At 44.2% G+C, this 23,585-nt stretch overlaps 1 protein-coding gene across 1 annotated transcript in view; it reads left to right on the top strand.

Moving 5' to 3' along the window:
- The window catches only part of LOC124594405, a 226,816-nt gene that overhangs the window by 133,554 nt on the left and 69,677 nt on the right, over nt 1-23,585 (top strand). Inside the window, exon 4 of the mRNA XM_047132775.1 lies at nt 8,458-8,725. Within this exon, the coding sequence (XP_046988731.1) occupies nt 8,458-8,725 (268 nt within the window). The remainder of the gene's footprint in view (nt 1-8,457; nt 8,726-23,585) is intronic.

Here is a 23,585-nt window from a genome sequence, read left to right as displayed (position 1 = left end):
GGAAGACGGAGAAACTGAAAGATCTCTTGCTAAGCGCTAGGCTCATTTCCTTCCACAGCCATATTTATATATTTTAAAATAAAGGGGATGTGCTATGAGCCATTTCGAGCTGTTGCTAAGCGCTAGGCTCATTTCCTTCCACAGATATATTTATATATTTTACAATAAAGGGGATGTGCTATGAGCCATTTCGAGCTGTTGAGCCTGCTCAATGATGACGAAAAGGTCGAAAGTAATGTAATACCTCTAATTAATTATCTGCCACAACTTACATATATCTTTTGTCGTCCTGTGGCATTCTGGCTGGCGCCTACGAGGCAGCCTCACGCCGTACAGCCCGGTACTGTGGGTTGTCCTAACTAGGCGCCTGCCGCTCTACCGCAGCCCAATATGCCGACACGGTAACTCAGCGTGTTCGGTCAGAGGGTTAGCTGCCCTCTGTAACAAAAATCTGAGTTAATAGATTAACACCGAACTGAAACTGGTGTCTTGCGGCGATACAACGAACAAAAACGAACAAAATGGGATTAATAAAAAAAAAAGAGAAACAAATGTGCCGATGACAGCCGCTGCAATATCTAGATGCGCCACATGTGCCGGATACCGTCTCGAGCCCCGTGACACTGGAATCACTTCCTCGCCAGTCAGTGCGAATTCCAGTTTCGACATCGACTTTTCGACTCAACATCGGAAGTACGGTCATAGCGCAGCGCTCGGTAGTAGAACCATTGTCTGCACCAGTGCAGCCTACACCAACCGCGCCTTCGGTGGTGTTTCCCGACATTTACATTTTTTACCTTCATTACTCGTGACAGACTTTCATCAGAACGGGACGATGTATATGTTGCCTTTAGACAGAAGTTGCTTCTTTTGCTAACGTTATTATGTGCTTTTTGTGTTAGTTATGAGGTTCTATTGTTTTTCTGTACCTGTACACTTTTCTTTTATAGAGTGTGTGTTACCCACAACGGAAGGCAACGTTTCCCTGTCCCTGAGGTCGCAACATTCCGTTTTACATGGAAAATTGGTCACCAGATTATGTTAGTCTGCTTCAGGAAAGTGGTGGCATCGTCAGACAAGTGCTAAATATTTACATGTGGTTTTTTTCTATAACAATAAAATATGCGAGATTTGATTAACACAAATAACGAGCCCTAAAGCGGTAATTGTATTACGAAAATTTGTCGTAATTTCCTATGGGACCAAACTCCTACGTTTCTCGGTCCCTAGGCTTACACACTACTTAATCCAACTTAAAATAATTCAACGCTAAGGACAGCACACACACCCTTGCCAGAAGGAGGACTCGAATCTATGACGGGGACAGCCGGACGAACCATGACAAGGCGCCCTTGACCGTACGGCTACCCCGCGCGGCTCGTATTAACAACTGACCTATTTATTCAGAGGTAAAATTACAACTGAGAAAATGGTGTTATGGTGCTGAAATTTATACACCATGCAATAAAATTAACGTAACCACCGCCTATGTTCGACGTGAATATGCAATAACCACTCAGGGATAGCAAGTGGCTGGACTAGCAGTGGATGATGCAAAACACTTGTCCGGGCACGCGGAAAACAGTGCAGCCGTTATTGTAATGTGGAAACGGAGCGATTTATCAGACGTCCAAAAAGATGTGCTCATTGGATTTTGAGCCAAGGGCGGAAGCATTTCCGAAATACCAAAGTTTGTAAACTGTTTGCGTGCCGCTGTGTTAAAATGTATCGTGCACTGCAAAACGGCGCTATCCAAAACTTGCGGTGAGGCAACTATGGGTGCATCACAAGCCATAGATGTCAGTGGTGAACGACGGCTGCAAACAGGTGTGACGGCAGATAGACACGCAACTATTGAGCAACTGACCGCCAAGATAAAACAAAGGGGCTACCAAGAATGTCTCCTCGACGACAGTTCATAGCACGTTGCTGCTTATGGACCTCAGCCTGCTTCATGCTCCCACGCTGACTGCTGCTCATCGGCGACTAAGGCCGGCATTTTCACTGCAGTACCGCAACTGAAAGAACAGTGATGACGACAGATGGTCTTTTCAAGGAATTCCACATCTTATGCTCTGTCAGCGTGAAACGTCTGGAAGGAAAGAGAAGGGTTCATGGTGGAGGAGGGAGTATTATGGTTGGAGGAGGTTTCCATGGAATTACCTTAGTGACACAGTCATTCTAGAAGGCGTAATGAACCACCACTTGTATGTATCAACCCTTGGGGGACATGTTTACCCTTACATGCGTTCAGATTTTTCCTCGGCACACGTGGCAGCTTCTAACAGGACACTGTAACGTGTAACACAGAGCACATGGTTCGTCCGTGTTTCGAAGAGCAGCAAGATGAGCTTACCGTACTCAAAAAATGGTTCAAATGTCTCTGAGCACTATAGAACGTAACAGCTGAGGTCACCAGTCCCCTAGAACTTAGAACTACTTGAACCTAACTAACCTAAGGACAGCACACACACCCATGCCCAAGGCAGGATTCGAACCTGCGACCGTAGCAGTCGCGCCGTTCCGGACTGAAGCGCCTGTAACTGCTCGGCCACCGCGGCCGGCTTTACCGTACTCCTCTTGCCACCAGACTCCCCAGATTTAAACCCTGTCGAGAATCTATGAGACCACCTGGACTCGACAACTGTCTGCAGCCGTCGTTCACCACTGACATCTATGGCTCGTGAAGCACTATGGTTGCACTATGGTTGCCTCAACGCTGGTATTGGATAGCGCCGATCTATCATACACGATGCATTTAAAGTACAGCGGCACGCGAACAGTTTACAAACTTAGGAAAAGTTAGGAATTTAGGAAATGCTTCCGCTTTTGGCCCAAAAGCCAATCAGCAAATCTTTTTGGACGTCGCATAAATCGCTCCGTTTCCACATTACCATAACGATTTCACTGTTTTCCGCGTCCCCGGACAAGTGTTTTGCATCGTCCACTGCTAGTCCTGCCACTTGACATCGGTGAATGGTCAATGCATATTCACTTCGAACATATTCGGTGGTTGCATTAATGTTATTGGATGATGTATAAATTTCAACGACGCTACGCTATTTTCTCAGTTGTAACTTTACCTCTGAATAAATAGATGAGTTCTTAATACAAACCACGCTGGGTAGCGGTGCTGTCTGAGGTGCCTTGTCACGGTTCGTGCCGCTGCCCCGTCGGAGATTCGAGTCCTCCCTCGGGCATAGGTGTGTGTGTGTGTGTGTGTGTTGTCCTTAGCGTTAAATTAGTTTAAGTTAGAGTAAGTAGTGTGTAAGCCTAGGGACCAAAGACCTTAGCAGTTTGGTCCCATCGGAAATTACTACACATTTTCTTAATACAAATACCGCTTTAGTTATTCGTGTTAATCAGATCCCACATATTTTATTGTTATAGAGAAACCCACAGGTAAATAAATGTTTAGCGCTTGTCTGACGATGCCACCATTTTCCTGAAGCAGACAAACATAATCTGGTGGCCATTTTTCAAAGAAAAACTGAATGTTGCGATCTGTGGGACAGGGGAGCGTAGCCTTCCGTTGTGGGTGACACACACTCTATAAAAGAAAAGTGCACAGGTACAGAAAAACAATAGAATCTTATAACTAATACAAAAAGTACGCAATAACGGTAGCAAAAGAAGCAACTTATGAGTAAAGGCAACACAAACATCGTCCCGATATGATTAAAGTCTGTCACAATTAATGAAGCTACAAACTGGGCATTCATTCTGTAAACATCGGGAAGCACTGCCGAAGGCGCGGACGGTATAGCCTGCACTGGTGAAGACAATGGCTCCACTGCCGAGCGCTGCGCTCTGACCGCACTTCCGATATTGAGTCGCAAAGTGTATGTCGACAATGGAATTCGCACTGACTGGCGAGTTGCTGCGCTGACACTCGTTAAGGTCGTCCGGCGGCGAAGAAATACTAGGAAGTGATTCCAGTGTAACGTGGTTCGAGACTGTATCCGGCACATGTGGCGCCTCCAGATATTGCAGCGGCTGCCACTGGAACGTTGGGCTGTGGTAGAACTGCAGGCGCCTGTCAGGACAACCCGCAGTACCGGACTATGCAGCCTGTGGCTTCCTCGTAAGGTGCCAGCAAGAATGACACAGGACGACAGAGATATAGGTAAGTAGTAGTAGATAATTAATTGGAGGTATTACATTAGTTTCGACCTTTTTGTCATCATCGAGCAGGCTCAACAGCTCAAAATGGCTCATAACACTTCCCCATTATTGTAAAATATATTAAATAGGGCTGTGGAATGAATTGAGCCTAGCGCTTAGCACGAGATCATTCAGTTCCTCCGTCTTCCCAACGCCAAAACTATTCTCCGGCTTCTGGTTTCCAGTCCACTTTCAGGAGAACATCATCCATAAGACCGCAGAGATTTCAGTGGCTGGTAGTCGCTCTGTGGATCCTCAGCCGAGAAATCTTGAGCAACTGGCCAGTGTATTGCTCTAAACACCTGTCAGTATCTTCCAGAACCTCCCTGACTTCCTGCACGTGTCGGAGCGGTCAACGCTGCAATATGTTGTTATTCAGACTTCTAACAGGTGGTCACCAATAAAACTTCCTTTGCACACTACCTGTTTATTTAACAATATACAATCTGTATTTTACAGATAATCGAAGCATTTAACCATAAAATTTTCTTTAACGAATGGAACAAATTTGCAAAATTCTTCTGATCTTAAACCTTACTTTGAATTTTTTTGCAAAAGATATCTGAAGTGCTGTACTGCAAAACAGCAAACAATATGACGATGACTACAAGACGGTCGGACCAGCAGCCCACCCGTTATCCGGTAAAACAACGATGTTTACTACCGCGCTGGACAAAGTCTGTCTTATTAAATTCCCTTCTGCAACGCTAAAAAACGACATAAGCACCATTGATGGTAAGAGTCATTCAATAATTCAAAACAGATGACTGAACTTTTAATTTGAAAGCTGTACGTCGAAAGGTTTGGGGTTAAGATGCGTACCTTTGCTTAAAGATTAAAAAGTGAAGCAAACAATATGACAATGATAAGGCTTCCTTCAACGCAACCAACCTCTTAATTTCAATCGACAACTTAGGTGCGACTGGATCCCAACACATCCCTTTTGACAATTTTATTTTGACTACAGCCCTGGTGACAGTACGCTGTTAATATTTTCGAAGTTAAACTTATTGTCAGCTATTAAGACCGCTCTGAAGGAACATCTTAAAACATTGCTTATGAGCACTTATTGAGAACTCACTCCGCAGAACCACAAAAGCCAGCTAAAATGCACGAATAATGATCCAGTCTTTCAAACACAGAAACGAACAGTTTACTATAACAGGTTGTTCAGATTAAAACTAATGACTGAGAAATGCAATTACAATCAAAGAACTGAACCGGTTAGCATCTAAATCTGACAAGAAGACCCTTGTTTTGTTTAACGGCAACCAGTGCCGTAGTACAATTGTTCCGGCTTTATTTACGACAAAGAGCTGATTATTTAGAACATTAATGATCGTCTACAAACCAGAGAGGAAACGCAATATAATATTGGGACAAAATTTCAAACGACCACTAGTGTCTTAGTGCAATACCACTGTCTATATTTACGACCAAAGAGCCGACCGAGTAAAACTCTGAGGGTCAGATACAAACCAGAGAATAATAAGGAGACAGGTAGACAGTGAAATAAATCACCACGAGGATTACAGACTGTTACTCCCCTTTATCAGCAAGCAGTTCCATGGGTCCACGGTGCGTCGCAGCTGCTGCTGAGTGGTGCCGATGAAAGCCAGGTAGAAGAGGGCAGCCAGGCCACGAGCGGTCGTCCGACACGAAAGCTGCCAACCCACCGGCTGCTTGTAGTTGATGCTGACCCTGTTGAAGTACTCCGGTATCTTGGCTCAGAGCAGGCCATCTTTGGGCAGCTCGTGGCTTCGGCCGCTCGGACCTCGTGATCACCTGTTGTCGCGGCGCTACCTTCAATCCCCAAACTTCGTGGCCCACTCTCGGGCCAGTGAACCCCGTATATCTATCGGCAAGCAAAGACCTTCTAAGGACACAACCGACAGATACCAGCTCTTCCTCATAGATATTTGCAATGGGCCCGTAAGAGAGATAGTCGATCCTGAGCCAGTGGCACCAGACCTGAACAGTCTACTAACTCAATGGCGCCACGGCTCAAAATCTCATTCTGATGTTAAGTTTCTCGCTGTTCTCATTTCTGCTACTTCTCATCGCTTTCGTCTTTCTTCGATTTGTTCTCAATCCGTATTGTGTTTTCATTAGACTGTTCGTCTCGTTCTACAGATTCTGCAATTCTTCTTCACCTTCGCCGCAGATAGCAATGTCGTCAACGAATCTTACGACTGATTTCCTTTCACCATGAATTTTAACCCCACTGTTAAACCTTTCTTCCATTTTCTTTCATTTCCATCATTGATTATTCTGTGTATACTATTACATGTAAATTGAAAGTGGAGGGGGAGAGAGAAAGGAAAGGAAGGGGAAGGGACCATTGATGTCAGCTGCATCGCGACATGTTGCGGAACCAGCGGCGGCGAGTGAAGACCGAGATTCAAACGTGCATACTAGGCAGCTGCGTTAACCACTGCCTCATCCGGACACAGTGTTTATCGCAGCCACGTGGACTATCCCAGGAGGTCTCTCGACTGACCCACACTGCCATCTAGCGCCACCTACCCATGGCCCCCGTCCACAGCCCACAGCCCCTGCTCGCTACTTGGGGTATCGCACAGGAGGTCAGACGTAATCGAGCGTCCGTACTGAAGACGGTGGATTCGCTGCCCATCGAGGCGAATCAATTATATGTGGAGATTTGCACTGCAGGGAGAAAAGACTGCACCCCTGACTTACACCACTTTTTGTCCGAGCGATTGTTTCTTTGTCCCCAGTGTCACCTTAGAGAGGATATAATATATGAATACACTCCTGGAAATTGAAATAAGAACACCGTGAATTCATTGTCCCAGGAAGGGGAAACTTTATTGACACATTCCTGGGGTCAGATACATCACATGATCACACTGACAGAACCACAGGCACATAGACACAGGCAACAGAGCATGCACAATGTCGGCACTAGTACAGTGTATATCCACCTTTCGCAGCAATGCAGGCTGCTATTCTCCCATGGAGACGATCGTAGAGATGCTGGATGTAGTCCTGTGGAACGGCTTGCCGTGCCATTTCCACCTGGCGCCTCAGTTGGACCAGCGTTCGTGCTGGACGTGCAGACAGCGTGAGACGACGCTTCATCCAGTCCCAAACATGCTCAATGGGGGACAGATCCGGAGATCTTGCTGGCCAGGGTAGTTGACTTACACCTTCCAGAGCACGTTGGGTGGCACGGGATACATGCGGACGTGCATTGTCCTGTTGGAACAGCAAGTTCCCTTGCCGGTCTAGGAATGGTAGAACGATGGGTTCGATGACGGTTTGGATGTACCGCGCACTATTCAGTGTCCCCTCGACGATCACCAGTGGTGTACGGCCAGTGTAGGAGATCGCTCCCCACACCATGATGCCGGGTGTTGGCCCTGTGTGCCTCGGTCGTATGCAGTCCTGATTGTGGCGCTCACCTGCACGGCGCCAAACACGCGTACGACCATCATTGGCACCAAGGCAGAAGCGACTCTCATCGCTGAAGACGACACGTCTCCATTCGTCCCTCCATTCACACCTGTCGCGACACCACTGGAGGCGGGCTGCACGATGTTGGGGCGTGAGCGGAAGACGGCCTAACGGTGTGCGGGACCGTAGCCCAGCTTTATGGAGACGGTTGCGAATGGTCCTCGCCGATACCCCAGGAGCAACAGTGTCCCTAATTTGCTGGGAAGTGGCGGTGCGGTCCCCTACGGCACTGCGTAGGATCCTACGGTCTTGGCGTGCATCCGTGCGTCGATGCGGTCCGGTCCCAGGTCGACGGGCACGTGCACCTTCCGCCGACCACTGGCGACAACATCGATGTACTGTGGAGACCTCACGCCCCACGTGTTGAGCAATTCGGCGGTACGTCCACCCGGTCTCCCACATGCCCACTATACGCCCTCGCTCAAAGTCCGTCAACTGCACATACGGTTCACGTCCACGCTGTCGTGGCATGCTACCAGTGTTAAAGACTGCGATGGAGCTCCGTATGCCACGGCAAACTGGCTGACACTGACGGCGGCGGTGCACAAATGCTGCGCAGCTAGCGCCATTCGACGGCCAACACCGCGGTTTCTGGTGTGTCCGCTGTGCCGTGCGTGTGATCATTGCTTGTACAGCCCTCTCCCAGTGTCCGGAGCAAGTATGGTGGGTCTGACACACCGGTGTTAATGTGTTCTTTTTTCCATTTCCAGGAGTGTATATACTTTAAGGGACGTGAACATAAAACACAGTATTGTGCCTAATCGTGGTTTCTGGTGGCTGTATTACATCCACCTGTCGCTCTGAATGACGCTACAGGGGCCTGCACGTGTGGAGACGGCGCCCGCCGCCGCCAGAGCCGCGACCGCAGGCGGGCGGCGCCACGTTGAGCGAGCTGCACCTGGGGGCGGCCAGTGCGACGCTGGAGGACTTGCAGGCGCTGCTGCAGGGCCTGCCCGCGCTGCGCCTGCTGCGCCACTACCAGCTGGTGCGTGCCCTTCACGCGCTGCACGCCGAGCAGGCGCGCCGCGGGGACCGCCTGCCGCAGTACCGCCTCACCAACCTAGACGTCGACTTCTCTCATGTGGTAAGGCCCCGCGACGGAACAGCACTGCTACCCAAGTCTCACTACCTCACGCGATCTTCTGAATTATTGTGTCCCAAATGGTGGTATGAAGGGCGAGTCCTAACTAGGACTGTTGATATTTTTAAGAATATTGGGAATCCGATACATCGATATTAAAGAATATCATTATCAGCTGTCGGTGTATAGAAGGAAAGTATTAAGTTAAACGTTGCAGTTTCTGTTAGTAGCTCTGAGCGCCGATTACGTCAACATTTCCCCAAAGACGTCTCCGCCCACCGCAAAGGCCTATGTTGTAATTTAGATTTTTTTCATCATTTTCAGCAACTGTTTTTGAAGAATGCCGATGTGAAGAAATAGCTTGCTAGTTGCGTTAAAAATTGATTTTTAACTCAACTGGTGTGCTATTTCTCTACATCGGAAATCTTGTTATTCCACTCCCACAGCCTTCCCCCAGCGCACTCGGACTTTGCCCTATACTTGCTTCACACAGTCAAAGAAAGACTGGACGTGGTGACAGTTCAAAAAGTAGCTAGACTCCTTCATACAGTGCAAATAAAATTATATTCTACTACAATTCCGAAAGAACACTTTCAAATATTAACAGAATAATACGAAAAAAAAAAAAAATATAAAATAAAAATGTAGGCACACGATATTGCCATTTCGATATCGATATATCGATATTCTGGAGAAAAATGTCGTTTATGTACAGCAAAACTCTCTAGAAAAAAGCCCTGCAAACATACAGGAGGTGGACTAAAATTTGAAAAGACTAAAACGCAACACCTTACCACGACCAATATAGCGAATGAAGCCCTTTGGCATTCACAACAGCTTCCAGTTGTCTCTAAATGGATAAATACGTATACTGCATCGCTGTCAAGGAATCTTTGTACTATTTTTCTTGAAAAATAGTATTACGTTCAGGTAACGACGATGAAAGCGGATATAGAGATCACACGTCTCTCTGTCGAAAGTAGGCCACAAGGACTGACTTTGTAATATTCAGATTGGTGGCTGGAAATATGGAAAAACTAAAACGCAACGCTTTACAATGCCTAATATAGTGAGTGAAACACTTTGGCATTCACAACAGCTTGCAGTCGTCTCGGAATGGATAAATAAGGGTCCTGCATGGCTGTCATGGGAATCTTGTACCATTTTTCCTGAGAAGTAGTGGTAAGTTCAAGAAACCAGCCTGTAATAATGCAAGCTGTGTCAGCAGGGGACCTGTCGTCTCTCAAAACAGCATCGCAACTGGTGAACAAACATTGTACCATCGCATGGATGTGATCAGCCGAAATGGTTGCATAATACGTCCTTACAGAGAAAGCTTGAGGCCCATGTAATACGCCAGTACATATCACCGAACCATGTTTCACTCTTGGGACGTAAACTCGATCAGAAGTTGCAGTGTGAAAGAAGAATCATCCGACCAAATCCATCGCTCCTAATTCCAGGTTTTATGGCTTTGGCAGTGCGGTTTTCTATCAGGGCATTCGTGTCGCCGGTAAGTCATTTTGGAATTCCAGATCGCCCTTTACTTCCTTACTCACGCAGCGCCCTTCGTGTTGTCTTGGTGCTGACACTGTTCGTGAGCGTGACATTCAATTCTGCAGTGGATTTCGTAGCTATCGGCTCCTTATTTTTTGTCAAAATCCTCTTCGAGATGACTCATCATAACCTTTCCTTAGAATTGTGACTGCTTTTGCAGTAAGCGGTATATGTCTTCGACACAATGTCTCTTGAAACACCAAACACTTTGGCTGCTTTGGTTACGGAACCACTCATCATACTAGCACCAAGAATTTGGCCATGTTTGAATTCGCTTATCTCCAACATAATGCACTCACAACAAACCAAAACACACCGACTATCCGGTCGGGATAGTGTAGTTGGTTTCCTCCTCCCCCCACACCGCCAGGTCTTGAACTTTGAATTGGCATTTTTGGGGTAAGCAAAACATAATCAGCTTTGTCGAAAACTTTCTTAACAACAGGACACTCAGTACGTTGACGGAAATTGATAGTGTCCAAGTTCCTTTGCGTAATCATCTATAGACCACGGAGAGACAAGCAATGGCAGCACGTCGGTCGTGGAAGGAGGCCCGAACGCCCGCCCGGGACAGCGGCGTTAAGCTGTCGGTGCCTTGTACAAGCGCTATGTCAGTGTCAGTGAATGCTGACACGGCTGCAGATCGTTGTGAAGGCCACGCTGCGAGACTCTTGCGCGACGCTCCCGCCTGTGACTATAGAACTCGGACGTCGACATCTGAGAGGTGATTAATGAATCAATTGTGGCTCTTCAGCAGATAATAAACGGAAGTATGATTTGGCCGCGCGACAGTCTAATTGCTCAAAAAGGGCCTTCGCGCTGACCTAAGGGGTACGTGTAAATAGTGCCTAGGTGAATATTTTGTGTTCTACTGCTGGCTGCGATGCGACATAGCAGTGGTTGCCGCAAAACTGGGTCGGACCTTGTGTGACGGTTTGCTGCTAAGACGTTACACTAATGGTAACCAGTACACCAGTGATTCGGTCAGTTGTGATGAAACTGAAAGAATATCGTACTTTGGTACCATCACAACATATTCTCCAAAATTGATTGGTATGATCCTTCGAGAAATTCTATAAATGGACCACTTCGTCTTCTGGTGCTCTAAATGAACTCAGTTAGTCACCTGGAGACAAATGCACTTACATTGCGTCTTGAGTTTCTTCATACCAGCGTAATTGGGTATCTATGTCCTATTTGTGAGGTTATCTTATACCTAAGTCTATAGCTCTGTCCATTAACCACCGAGCGGGATGGCGCAGTGGTTAGCACAGTGGACTCGGACTTTGGGGGACGACGGTTCAAATCCCCGTCTAGACACCTCGATTTAGGTTTCCGGGGATTTCTCTAAATTGCCCCAGGAAAATACCGAAATGGTTAATCTTGAAGGATACGGCAAATTTCTTTTCGTTGCCTCCTACATTTGAGTTTGAGCTCCGTCAGGACGCTAAACACTTATCTTCTTTCCGGTTTGTTTATTCAAAAATGGTTCAAATGGCTCTGAGCACTATGGGACTTAACTGCTGTGGTCATCGGTCCCCTAGAACTTAGAACTACTTAAACCTAACTAACCTAAGGGCATGACACACATCCATGCCCGAGGCAGGATTCGAACCTGCGAGCGTAGCAGTCACGCGGTGCCGAACTGAGCGCCTTAACCGCGAGACCACCGCGGCCGGCGTTTGTTTATTAAGCGCGCCATTCAGTCAGTTCGCAATTCGTCAGTCTCGTGACTTCCACTGTCGTAGTGTCAAATACTCACGTATTACCATAGCCTTCGATGGACGAAAGTGAGTTGCTTGATAATGGTCCGTTGACTCTAGCAAAACGTCGTTTTCCATCTGCCCGCTTTGTGTAGTGCTCATTTCTGTTTCGGGTATTATTTCTAGTGACGTTAGTACTATGTTACCAATGATAAAGTACGCATAGAATTTTTCGCGTCCTGCTACTGTTGAGAGTGCCGTCTTGCTTTTAATTTTTTATGATTAATTTCAATCGCCCCTTAAAAACAAATTTTGAATTGTGTAAAATTCTTGAGAGCAATATCATTCCATTATTTTTAATTTCAACCCTACGTCCTCTCATTGAAAGAAACCAGCCTTGTGGATAAAGAGTGAAGGGCGCTAATGTTATCGAATAGAAAATTTTTCTCCACAGACACACCATACATACACTGAGGTGGCAAAAGTCATGTATTACCCCCTAATATCGTGTCGGACCTCCTTTTGGATGGCGTAATGCAGCAACTCGGCGTGGCGTGGCCTCGACAAGTCCTTGAAAGTCATGCTGCCTCTACAGCCGTCCATAACTGAAAAAGTGTTGCTGGTGCAGGATTTCGTGCACGAACTGACGTCTCGATTATGTGCCATAAATGTTCGATGGGATTCATGTCGTACCATCTGGGTGGCCAAATTATTCGCTCTAATTGTCCAGAATGTCCTTCAAACCAATCGCGAACAACTGTAGCCCGGTGACATGGCGCATTCTCATCTATTCAAATTCCATCGTTGTTTCGGAATATGAACTCCATGAATGACTGCAAATTCTCTGCTAAGTAGCCCAACATTAACATTGCCAGTCAGTAATCCACTTACATGCAGACCACCCTATTACGGAGCCGCCAACAGCTTGCACAGTGCCTTGTTGGCAACCAGGGCCCATGGCTTTGTGGATGAGTCGTGGCGGACTGGCGCCAGCACCGGGTACGCTCGTTACATCGTTGCGTTCGATTTTGGAGATTATATGTTTTTGTGGCAGTGTTCGTAGCGACAAGCAGTTCGCTGTAGAAACGGCTTACGAAGTCACCGCCACACTTTTAATAGCGGGCCGACCGGTCCGCTGGAACAGTGAACAGAAAGATGAAAACCCAAACACTCTGATTAAATAAAAGTCGGTACTTATCTTTATTAACGAAGATACAGCAACACAGTAGTGAACTCCGTGTCTACAGAAATCTGTCTAGTTCGAGTCGGAGCGGCAAGGTCAGCGTCGGCTGACGACAAACAACAACTCTGCTGCGATGAACACACAACTGACTAGCAAGTACACAATTCGGTGGCGAGTATACAACTGAGCGGCGAATACAGAACTGTCCTAGCGCTCGCGACTCCAGCGCTTAAGAACCCAGAAGCCAGCGGTGGCGCGCGCAGACTTGCGGCGATTTCCTGTCTCGCTGGCGCTGCTTATGCGGACGGCGTCCGGACTTTGATGCTGCCAACCTTTTGGCAGCGGGCTCGGGTGGCATTACTGGCTAGGATATAACATATGTGATCTTTGGATATCGTGTGGCTTTCTTCCGGGTGGCGGACTTCAAGAATTGGCCGTCAGGTTTCGAAAAGAAAACATTGAAAGACTTGGGAGGTCTCCGCAGAAAGCAATGTCGACTGCGACCGGGTGTGCCCTATCAGCGTAATGTGCCGCGGAGTTGTATTGGTCGGCAAGTCTGTATTTTGGGGCAGCTCGGAGATCCAAGTTTCATGATTTATATCAAGGGAAAGGTCCCTGAAGTAAAGTGGTTAAGCTGCTTGAGCCGCTGAGTTGTGCTGTGTGCAAACATCAAGTAAGTTGGCTTTTAGGGTATGTGACTGAGCGACGTGTTATAAGGCGTTTCACTCGCTAGATGATTGTGGAACAGCCGTTAATCGAAAAGTGTGTGGATGAGCTCCGTGTGAGCTGGTTAAGTGTTGGCTTCGCAGTGAAGTCTTAGTTATAACTGTACTGGTTGTTCTCTAATTGATTATTAAGGGTATTAAGCGATTGAAAACTGCACCTAAGTGATATTACTATTATCAGTGAATCGTCCTTAAATGGTTTCAATTTAAAGGTCAGTGATTGCTGTCGACGGAACATTTTGTAGACTGATGCACGTATGTCTGGTGCTAGGATTCTGTCCTGTATTTTTGTGTGTGTTTCAGAGAGTCGCAATTGTCCTGTGTTTGTGAAAGCTGCTGTAAGTGCCAACGCCTTGGCGGGGAGTGAGGTGTAACCCGCAGCCTAGGTCCTGCTGTGTTTATGCATCCCTCCAACGGCTGGATTGTTTTGGGCGAAGGTCCCATATCCAAAGTGTAGCATATGTTTCCTTTCCGCCAAGGCGGGTAAAACGCGTTTTGTGATTTGATTATGATTTTCTGATGTTTAAACAAATGTTTTTTTGGGGGGGGGGGGGGTTACATAAAGATAGACCTGCAACTAAGTAAACGTTAGCAAATACAGCAGGTGTAAAGTAATTAAATTCTCTCTATCGACTGTCATGTAATTTTGAGCTAATTGCAGTGATCTGTTTCTGTAGAAATACACAGTCCACAGTGCCTGTTGTGTCGGTGTCAAATTTCTATTAAATTTACATCGTGTAATCATGTAAAGTGTAATCTGGGTTTGTTCCATTACAATCTTTCTTGCTGGTATTACATATCCATGTTCTAGTGAATTATTGTTTTGGTTAACCAGGTGAGTTTTAAGTGTTGTTTGGGCCGTGTAGTAATCAAATGCAGTTAAGTGGCTGGCCCACTTTGATAAGAACTGTACTGTCAGTTGTAAGCTTTTGTTAAGTGTGGCGAAGCCACGACAATACAGTGTTTGCCGGTTGTTTCTTAACTGATTTCATATGCATTTTATGGTTATACTTGTTGGGTTCTGATAACTGTCTTGTTTCAACAAGAACTTATACTACTTGACCGCTGTATTGTGCTGAAGATTGTGGGGACTTATCTGAAGGAACCTTATGTTAATAAATTGAGTATGTGTAAATCAAAGTATGACTACCAGCCGTGATTGGCCATCCCGTTTCCCGTCCTGATAATACTGGTGGTATGGATTGTGCAAGGTCGTATTAAAGGGGCCACGTACCACTGGAGTCTGTGGAGTCTGCACCACACTCGAAACCTACAGTCAGCTCTCACCCCCTGAAATTGCGACTATCAGACTAGGACATGGTCTTTTAGTCGTCTAAGACCCAGTCGATATGGTCACGACCCCAGAAGAGCCGTTGTAGGCGATATCGAGCTGTTAATAGAGGCAGTGGCGTCGGTCGCCAGCTGCCATAACCTATTAAAGCCAAATTTCGCCTCATTGTCTTAATGGATAAGTTCGTCGTACGCCCCACATTGATTCCTGTGGTTATTTCACGTATTATTGCTTTCTGTTAGCACTGAAAATTCTACCCAAACGCTACTGCTGTCGATCGTTACGTCCGTCAGCCATTGCATTGTCCGTGGTAATTCCCGAAATTTCTTATTTTCGCCGCACTCTTGGTACTGTGAATCTCGGAGTATTGAACTCCCTCACGATCTTCGAAATGGAATAACCCATGCGTCTAGCTCCAACTACCATTCCGCTTACAATGTCTGTTAATTACCGTCGTGCAGCCATAATCATGTAGTAAACCTGATCACATGAATCACCCGAGTACAAACGGCAGGTCCACCAATGCATTGCCCTTTTATAGCTTGTGTATACGGTTCTACCACCATCTGTCTATGTGTATATCGCTATCACACGACTAATTTCACGTCAGTTTAACGTGCAGCACGGATTTTTACTGATGTGCATTAGTTTTTTGCACAGTACGCGGAAAAAAGTAGCAGCAGTGACAAAATGAAATAGCGACTTTCTAATGAGCCACTGGAGACAACGTGCTCCTCACATCAGAACTCTCAAAAAATCCTGATGTATATCTGAAAGTTGGTTGAATCTGGAGTCATTATCCGTGTTGTCAAAGACGTGTTATATTTCAGAACGAGGCAATGGAGCGAAATGCTTGAGTACGTGAGGGGCGTGATTGTGGACTCTCATAGTTGGTTTACTGAAAAATTTTAGTAGTAAACGCTCCAGGAGTACTGATGATAAACATCCAATTAAAAGGTCATTCCTTCATATGAACTTGAGCACTGCAAGCCACACGTCACGAGACACCTCTGGCCAGTATTCACAACACTATACTTCATCTTGCTTAAAGGAGATGCCGTCGTTAACATGAAGACAAATTTGTTAAAATCTCAGATATGTTCCGTATATTTGCGTTAGCCTTTGAAAAAAATTTAAGAAATTAAACAAAAAACCAATATTTACTGTCCACAGTATTATGTGAGTATTATTATTATCTATTATGGTGTAACGCACCGTCCATGCAGAAATGCACTACATTAACGCGTCCTTTCAGTCTGAATTTTTATAATTTTTGTATTTAACCATCGAGTGGGCGCCCCTGTGTATAAAGTGCCACAACCAAAAATAAAATGATTTTGTGCGGTTCCATTTTTGTTTCATAACTGCAAACCTGTATCGATTCCTTCAGTATTTCTTCACGTAACACAGCGATAAATTGTGTTGTCGTACGTCCAAGTGAGCGGCAGTAATATACAATACGAAGATAGCTAGGCGAGATATAATTTACGATCAATTAAAAAAAATGACGGAACTAGCAACATAATCCAACATTGAGGCAGTTGTCTTCGAGATAATTCGTGATCGAATAAGCAGCTGACCGAGATCTGATGCAACTGCACTGCTTAATGCTTTGAATGCGTCATTACTGTCCCTTTAACAGCTGTCCTTGGCAACATAGAGTTATAGTGAAAATTTCAATATTGTTTTGTAAAACAGTAGTTTAGCTCATATTATGTAAGTTTATTTCCTCCTTGTTTAAATAAACTAAGATTAAACTGTGATTTTGATCGTACTTGACTTACCTAGCTAACATAAGGAAACCTATTCTTTTCATGGGTACAAAGTGCGCCACGCTCCCGCTCGTGATATTTAAAACGACGCGACCGCACGAGAGTTAGTTATAAACGGAGAAAAAATTTCACGTTGTTCTAATGTGCTCATCTATGACTTACACACATATCACGTATGTTCTCCCCGCCGCATCCTTTTTTGTGATTTTCGGACAACGTTGACAAACTACATTTTCGGTGCGAGGTATGCGTGAGTCCATAACATTTTATTATTGCTTCTAGTATGCATGATATTAGCGTTCGTAATGTAAGATTTCTGTGAAATCATTACTGTTACTGCCTTTTTATTGAAACCTAGACCTGAAGATGATCTGCAGCGCATATTGAATCCGGCTGTCAGTAAACAAAAAGTTGTGGCGCAAACGGTGTTGGTGTGTTTCTTGTAACAAAAGGTTCAGGATTCCTACGACATGGTATCAATTGTGATGCTACAGTTACGTAAAAAGCGTCTGCCACGCGAGACGATGTCTTTTCCATGCCGCCTACTAATCTTTTATGTGTCACCTAGGGGACTGAATACCATAAGAGAATTAACACCGCGACTATGGTGAAGAAAACTGAACAGGCCTACATCATGTTTGTGTAAGCAAAATAAATTGGCGCCTTAATGACAACATGTAAGGACGTTACGAGATAACATTCAACTGTTAGAGTCTAGCAGCTATAATCAGAAACCACATTACTTCTGAGTATAGCTCACAAACAGTTTATGTACTTGGTCTGTCTAGTGGAGAATGCCTGCACAAGACAAGGCTGGTAACACTACAGCGTAGCACTGTGTTGAGCGTTAAATAAGTTGCCACAGCCTATCACTATGTATATCTCATCTCTTTCTGTGTCACTCCACCATATTCACAGGCTTTTTGGAAGTATTTTCAGTCACTTGTTAAAGACAAATCTTCCGGTGCAGACTGTTACTAAATTAGCTTCCGTAACGAGTATCCTGTTGAACCAGCAACAAATTTCACAGTTCATATACAACTTCACAGTCGACGAAAACTCCATACCGAAAGTCTGGAAAGTGCTAGAGTCATACCAGTAAACAAGAAAGGAAAAAAAATTAATCTGTAGAATTATGGATTCATGCCACTGACCTCGATTTGTTGTATGATCCTGGAATATACTGGATTATTCAGCTCTGCCTACCAATCGGCAGCAGAGAAAGGCAATCAATACTGACCTTACTTTAGTTGAAAGTGAACATATTTAATCCTTTAGCACTTTTGGCACACTAACAGATCATGTGACCTGGATGGCCATCTAGGGCAGCAACCAGACTCACCTCTACTAAGGACTCTGTCAGACATGAAGTATGTGTAAATGTACACCAAGGTTTGGCTGGCTGTATAGGCAGTTGCTCCACACTATTGAAAGTAACTGTGTGTTCCTCCTCCGTTAATGCTGCCGCAAATGTTTTCAAAATGTTGACAATTTAACGATCCGAAATCAGCATCTGATTAAAGAAGATGGGACCAATAATGTGGCGTGCAGACAGTGCACACCAAACGCCATACATTATTCAATGACATTTGGTGGAAGTTACGAGGATTCTCCGCTGCCCAGAGCCTGTGATTCAGTGAGTTGACATAACCATTCAGTTGACACCAGACCTCGTAAGACATAACGAATAGATCTATGTTGAAGGCGTTCATTGTTATCTCAGTGGACAGCCAAAACTGAGGAGCATCCGCTGGTTTTAATGCATGAACCACAGACACTCGGTAGGGACGAATGTGCAGGTCCAGATTGAGCATTCGTCTTCATGTCTGTGTCTTGCGACAGGCATCATATTGATTTGGTAGGACACTGAAACGTTTACCGGTGAACTGCAGCCACATTTTCAAGTGTTCAGGTACGTTTTAGAGTATTTTCATGTTAAAAACACATCCCTTCTAACGCCACTTTCGGACTAAGCGTTGCGTGGCACTCTTTGCTGTCACTTTGACACCATTACACTTCTCAGAAAACAGCTGACCACGCCGTTCCCACGTCTTTCTTGTCACGTAAGTTTCTACAACGAACACCCACTGCTCCACGGCTGCTACGGCCGCAGGTTCGAATCCTGCCTCGGGCATGGATGTGTGTGATGTCCTTACGTTATTTAGGTTTACGTAGTTCTAAGTATAGGGCACTGATGACCTCATATGTTAAGTCCCATATTGCTCTGAGCCATTTGAACCGTTTATTTGAAAGTGCTGCTCCACTGTAACACAGTCTCCTTTGCACTGCTCCATTCACACTGATACAGCCTCCACTACGCTCTCATGCGGTGTGCATCGTGTGGCGGGCATACCTTCACATCCAATCATAACCACTCGTGTTGACCACTTGTATTCACCCCATCTTGAATTAGTCCTAAAGAAAAAAATTACAGGAAATTTTTGATCTAGGATATGCTTTTGCTACAGGTTATAGTTTTCGAATTATTCAATGAAAATGTACAAAGCTTTTATTGAATAATTCTAAAGCCGTGGCCTCCAGCAAATACATATGTATTGAATTTCTTACAAAACTGCCCAGTTCACTTTGTCTGAGGCCTAATAATTTTCACATAGCAAGTGTGAAAATATGAAACTCTTTCACATGGATTTTGAAACCACCGTGGGTGTCACAAATCCCGGCAGTAGAAGGCAGCTGAATCACGCTGTATACTGTTTCATAACATTATGATGTACCTAAAAGGAAACGAACTGTCGACGCTTAATCAGCACGGAGTCTGAAAATATAGTTGTGTGAAACACAACTGACCCTTTGTTCACATGAAGTAGTTAGTGATGTCAACAAGGGATTTCAAATTTCTAGATTGGCAGAAGGCTTCTGACACCTCTCTTCGCAAGCGACTTCTAATCAAATTGCACGCCCATGCAGTATCGTTCCAGTTGCGCCACTGGCGTCGTGACTTCCGTAGTAAATGACCGGAACTAATCTAACAGGAACGACGTGAAATCAGATGTTTCCCAAGGGCGTATTACAATCTGTTTGCTGTTCTTTATATAAATGAATTCGGAGACTTCCACGCATATAATACTGTAATTTCCAGTTCAGTGAAGTCATCAGAAGTTCATAACTAATTGCCACATGATTTACATAAGAGGTATTTAAGGTGCGAATTGTGTCAACTAATGCTGAAGAATAAAAAGTGTGAGGTCATCCACAAGAGTAACAAAAAGTTACTATAAATTTCTATTATCTTATTCACAAATGTCCGTCTACATCGCAAATGACTACACAGTGACCAGTTCCAGTTTACTATTATTATAATGTCTGGTGCAAAATAGAAAAACCGCTACTTTAAATTAATAGGTTCTATTGACTGGACGCCAAGTCTGCAGAAAAAATCTAAGAGTGCATAAAGAGGGTAATATGGCTGCCTAGCATAACATAGCGTGTGAACATTCTGACATCAGTATAAACATCAAATCATTTGTAATCGCAGGTAGATGAGTAATTGGTTGCTGTGTCCTGAGGGCGTCCTCTTCTTGTTCAAGCACTAAGCTAACAGTATACTGATAGACACACGTAACACTGTGAAACCATTTTAATTAATGACTATTAATATCGTATTTTCAGCTATTGAATCTGTGATTCTAGACACTTGCGTTACCACACAACTAGCTCCCTCTTCCACCTACAGTTCGTACTTGCGTCAGTACAGGACGCCCTCAGGCAACTGCTAGTACATGCTCATGTACCTGCGTGTACAAAATATGTGTCGTAGATGATTGTGCAAGAATAAACTTAATGCTAGGGTGTGACTCTCAGCCACGTTATCCTTTTTATCTATTTCTAGATTTTTATCTCTATACTTGGCTTTCACCCAATTGAACCGTTTATTGTTACAGTAATGTTTTTTTTTTTTAATTTTTTAACAGACTGGACGATGGATTCAAGCCGGAACCAGTCGTTGTCAAATGAGTAGCAATGTGCGATCAAGATGGGAATTTTTGAATAAAGTTGCGAACATTATCGCCACGTCGTTTAAGGACTTTGTCTTCATCTGATAAATTTCGGCCACACGATAAGTCAAGCTGATTTGAAGGTTATTGATTCAAGTAAATACCAGCCACTATGGATTTCATTTAAAATAAACCTGAATTACAACCATCGCACGGGAATGTAGTGTGGAAAGATAATCAAAGACTGCGCTTTGTCGGAAGGACACGTGGAGGATGCAACAAATCTATTATACTGTCTACAACACTTTTGTCCGTAATCTGATAGAGTATCGATGTGCTGTATGGGGGTCTTGCCAGATAGGACTCAGGACGATATCGAAAGAATCCAATTAACTGTAGCTCGTTTTGTGTTATTGTGAAATAGGGGAGTTTCACGTGTATGATAGAAGATCTGGGGAGGCAATTACTAAAACAAAGACTTTTCTCGTTATGGTGAGTTCTTTTCACGAAATTTCTACCTCAAGGTTCTCCTACGAATGTGAAAATTCTTAATTAATTTAAAATACTAGTTAGAGTTCTCAAATGAAACCCAACTGTTTCTCTTGCTATCTCTCTGGTTTAATAATGGAACTGACCTTGTGGTGGTCAGAGTGTAAATGTAACAAATTAATTAATTCAAAAGGCTGAGCCTTAGAAGCATGTAATACGTGATTATACTCTCTAAATGGTTGTCGGCAGGGCAGATTCAGAACATGGAAAGGTCAAAGTAACATTCGGTGGAACTGAAACCAAAGGCGATAAAATGAAGAATGCAAGATGAATTTCACTCTTAAAGGCAGAGGAAAGCGCGGATAGGTGGAAAGAGTGTATTGAAAGCCTTTACGAGGGCAGGTGCTGCGTAACGACGTGACGGGAGAAGAAATGGGGATTGATGTGGAAGACGTAGAAGATCTAGTATTAGAGTCAGAGTTTAACAGAGATTTGCAGAACTTGTGATCAGACAAGTAGGAAGCCATAAACAACAGTTCTTCGGAATTTCTAAAATCATTTACGGTAGCTGTAATGAAACGACCAAGTTGGGGTGTAGTATTTGGAGACTGCAAACGTACCAGAAGACTTTTGGAAAAAAATCAACCACACAATCCTGAACATAACAAGGGAACGTAAGTGCGAGAACTATCGCACAATCAGCTTAACACCTCACGTGGAAAACAAAATTGAGGGTCTGTTAGATGGCGATTTATTTGATTTTAGGAAAGTTAACGACACCAGAGAGACAAATTTGACTTTGCGATTGATATTGGAAATAAGATTTAACCAAAATCAAGACTCTTTCCTATGATTTATGGACCTGGAAAAAGTGTTCGACAGTGTAATATGCTGCAAGACGTTCAGAATCCTGAGAAAAATAGGAGTAATAGCGGAAATGAAAGAATGTTTCAAGAGTGGGATTAAAATTCAGGGTGAGTATATCTATCATAATATTGGCTGATGACATTGCTATCGTCGGTGAAAGAATTACAGCACATGCAAAATGGAATTAAGACATTTCCAATCATAGAATATGGATTAAAGGTAATCCGAGTTCGAAGAATGTACCTTGAAGTAGCAGAAATAAGACTAGTGATAATCTTATCATCAAAACTGATGACCACAAAGCTGATAAAAGGATAGAATTTAGCTACTACGGACTGGAATCTATCCAACAGAATGTTGGGTACTAGCGCTACAATGTAATGAAGAGATTTCAACCGGAGAGGTCAGAAGACTGAAGCACAAGAAAGATTAAAAGAAAACTCTTTGGTGTAAGAGGGATTTTCCTTGTAGGGACAACCCGTGGTAAGCACACGTTTATGCTGTCTTTATTAGATCGAAAACTGCAATATAATCGAAACAACATAAACGCATCTGACAGCGATAATAAATGTATCTCCACTGGTTTGTCTACAAGTATTAATTCGCTATTGGCTACTCTTACAGGCCTTGACTGAATTCCAATCTTTACCTCCCACAAGCATTTGTGGTGCATTCGGTTCCAGATCGCTGAACTCGCTTTAACGAAGCGTACCAAAAAAAAAAAAAGAAGCGTCACCTGGCGGTCGCCAACAGTTGTAACAAAAAAAGGGTAGCATAATAAACTATGTTCCTTAGAATATACAAGGCCTGACCTGTGAGAAAGGATAATGAGGAGGTGTCTCTGTGATTCCGATGGAGTCACTCGCGGGCCAAAATTTAATTTTCTAACAGTTTTTTATTTCAACCAGAAGTTAGCTGAGGGAACAGTGATGGCGCTCGAGCTAATCAGCAATGGAAATGCCATCAACTGTATGGGAGTTCACTGTTTAAACTTCACACTATGATCAAAGTACCGTCTGTCAAAGAGAAGCGAAAAAAGTTAAGAAACTTTATTTCATCTATTAGTTCCTTTTAACTTTTTCAAGCTAATACTTCTTGTAATACACAAACAGAAACAAATTTAAATTCTAGTGGCCTCTGAACACTACACGGATGCGGAGGGAAAGTATCGAGTGGATACACTAGTCTGTATGGCAATCTTGTGAGAAACCGTTTATAGGATCTACACTGCATCATTCCAACCAAATTTCCAATTGATTCGAAAAATAATATATAAAGTGAATTGGCTCAGAACCACTGGAATAAAGAGGGCAGTTAGTA

Source organism: Schistocerca americana, chromosome 2, assembly GCF_021461395.2.
Source record: "Schistocerca americana isolate TAMUIC-IGC-003095 chromosome 2, iqSchAmer2.1, whole genome shotgun sequence".
Lineage (NCBI taxonomy): Eukaryota > Metazoa > Arthropoda > Insecta > Orthoptera > Acrididae > Schistocerca > Schistocerca americana.
The sequence above is the reverse complement of the archived record's forward strand: the minus strand, read 5'-3'. Positions and strand labels throughout refer to the sequence as shown.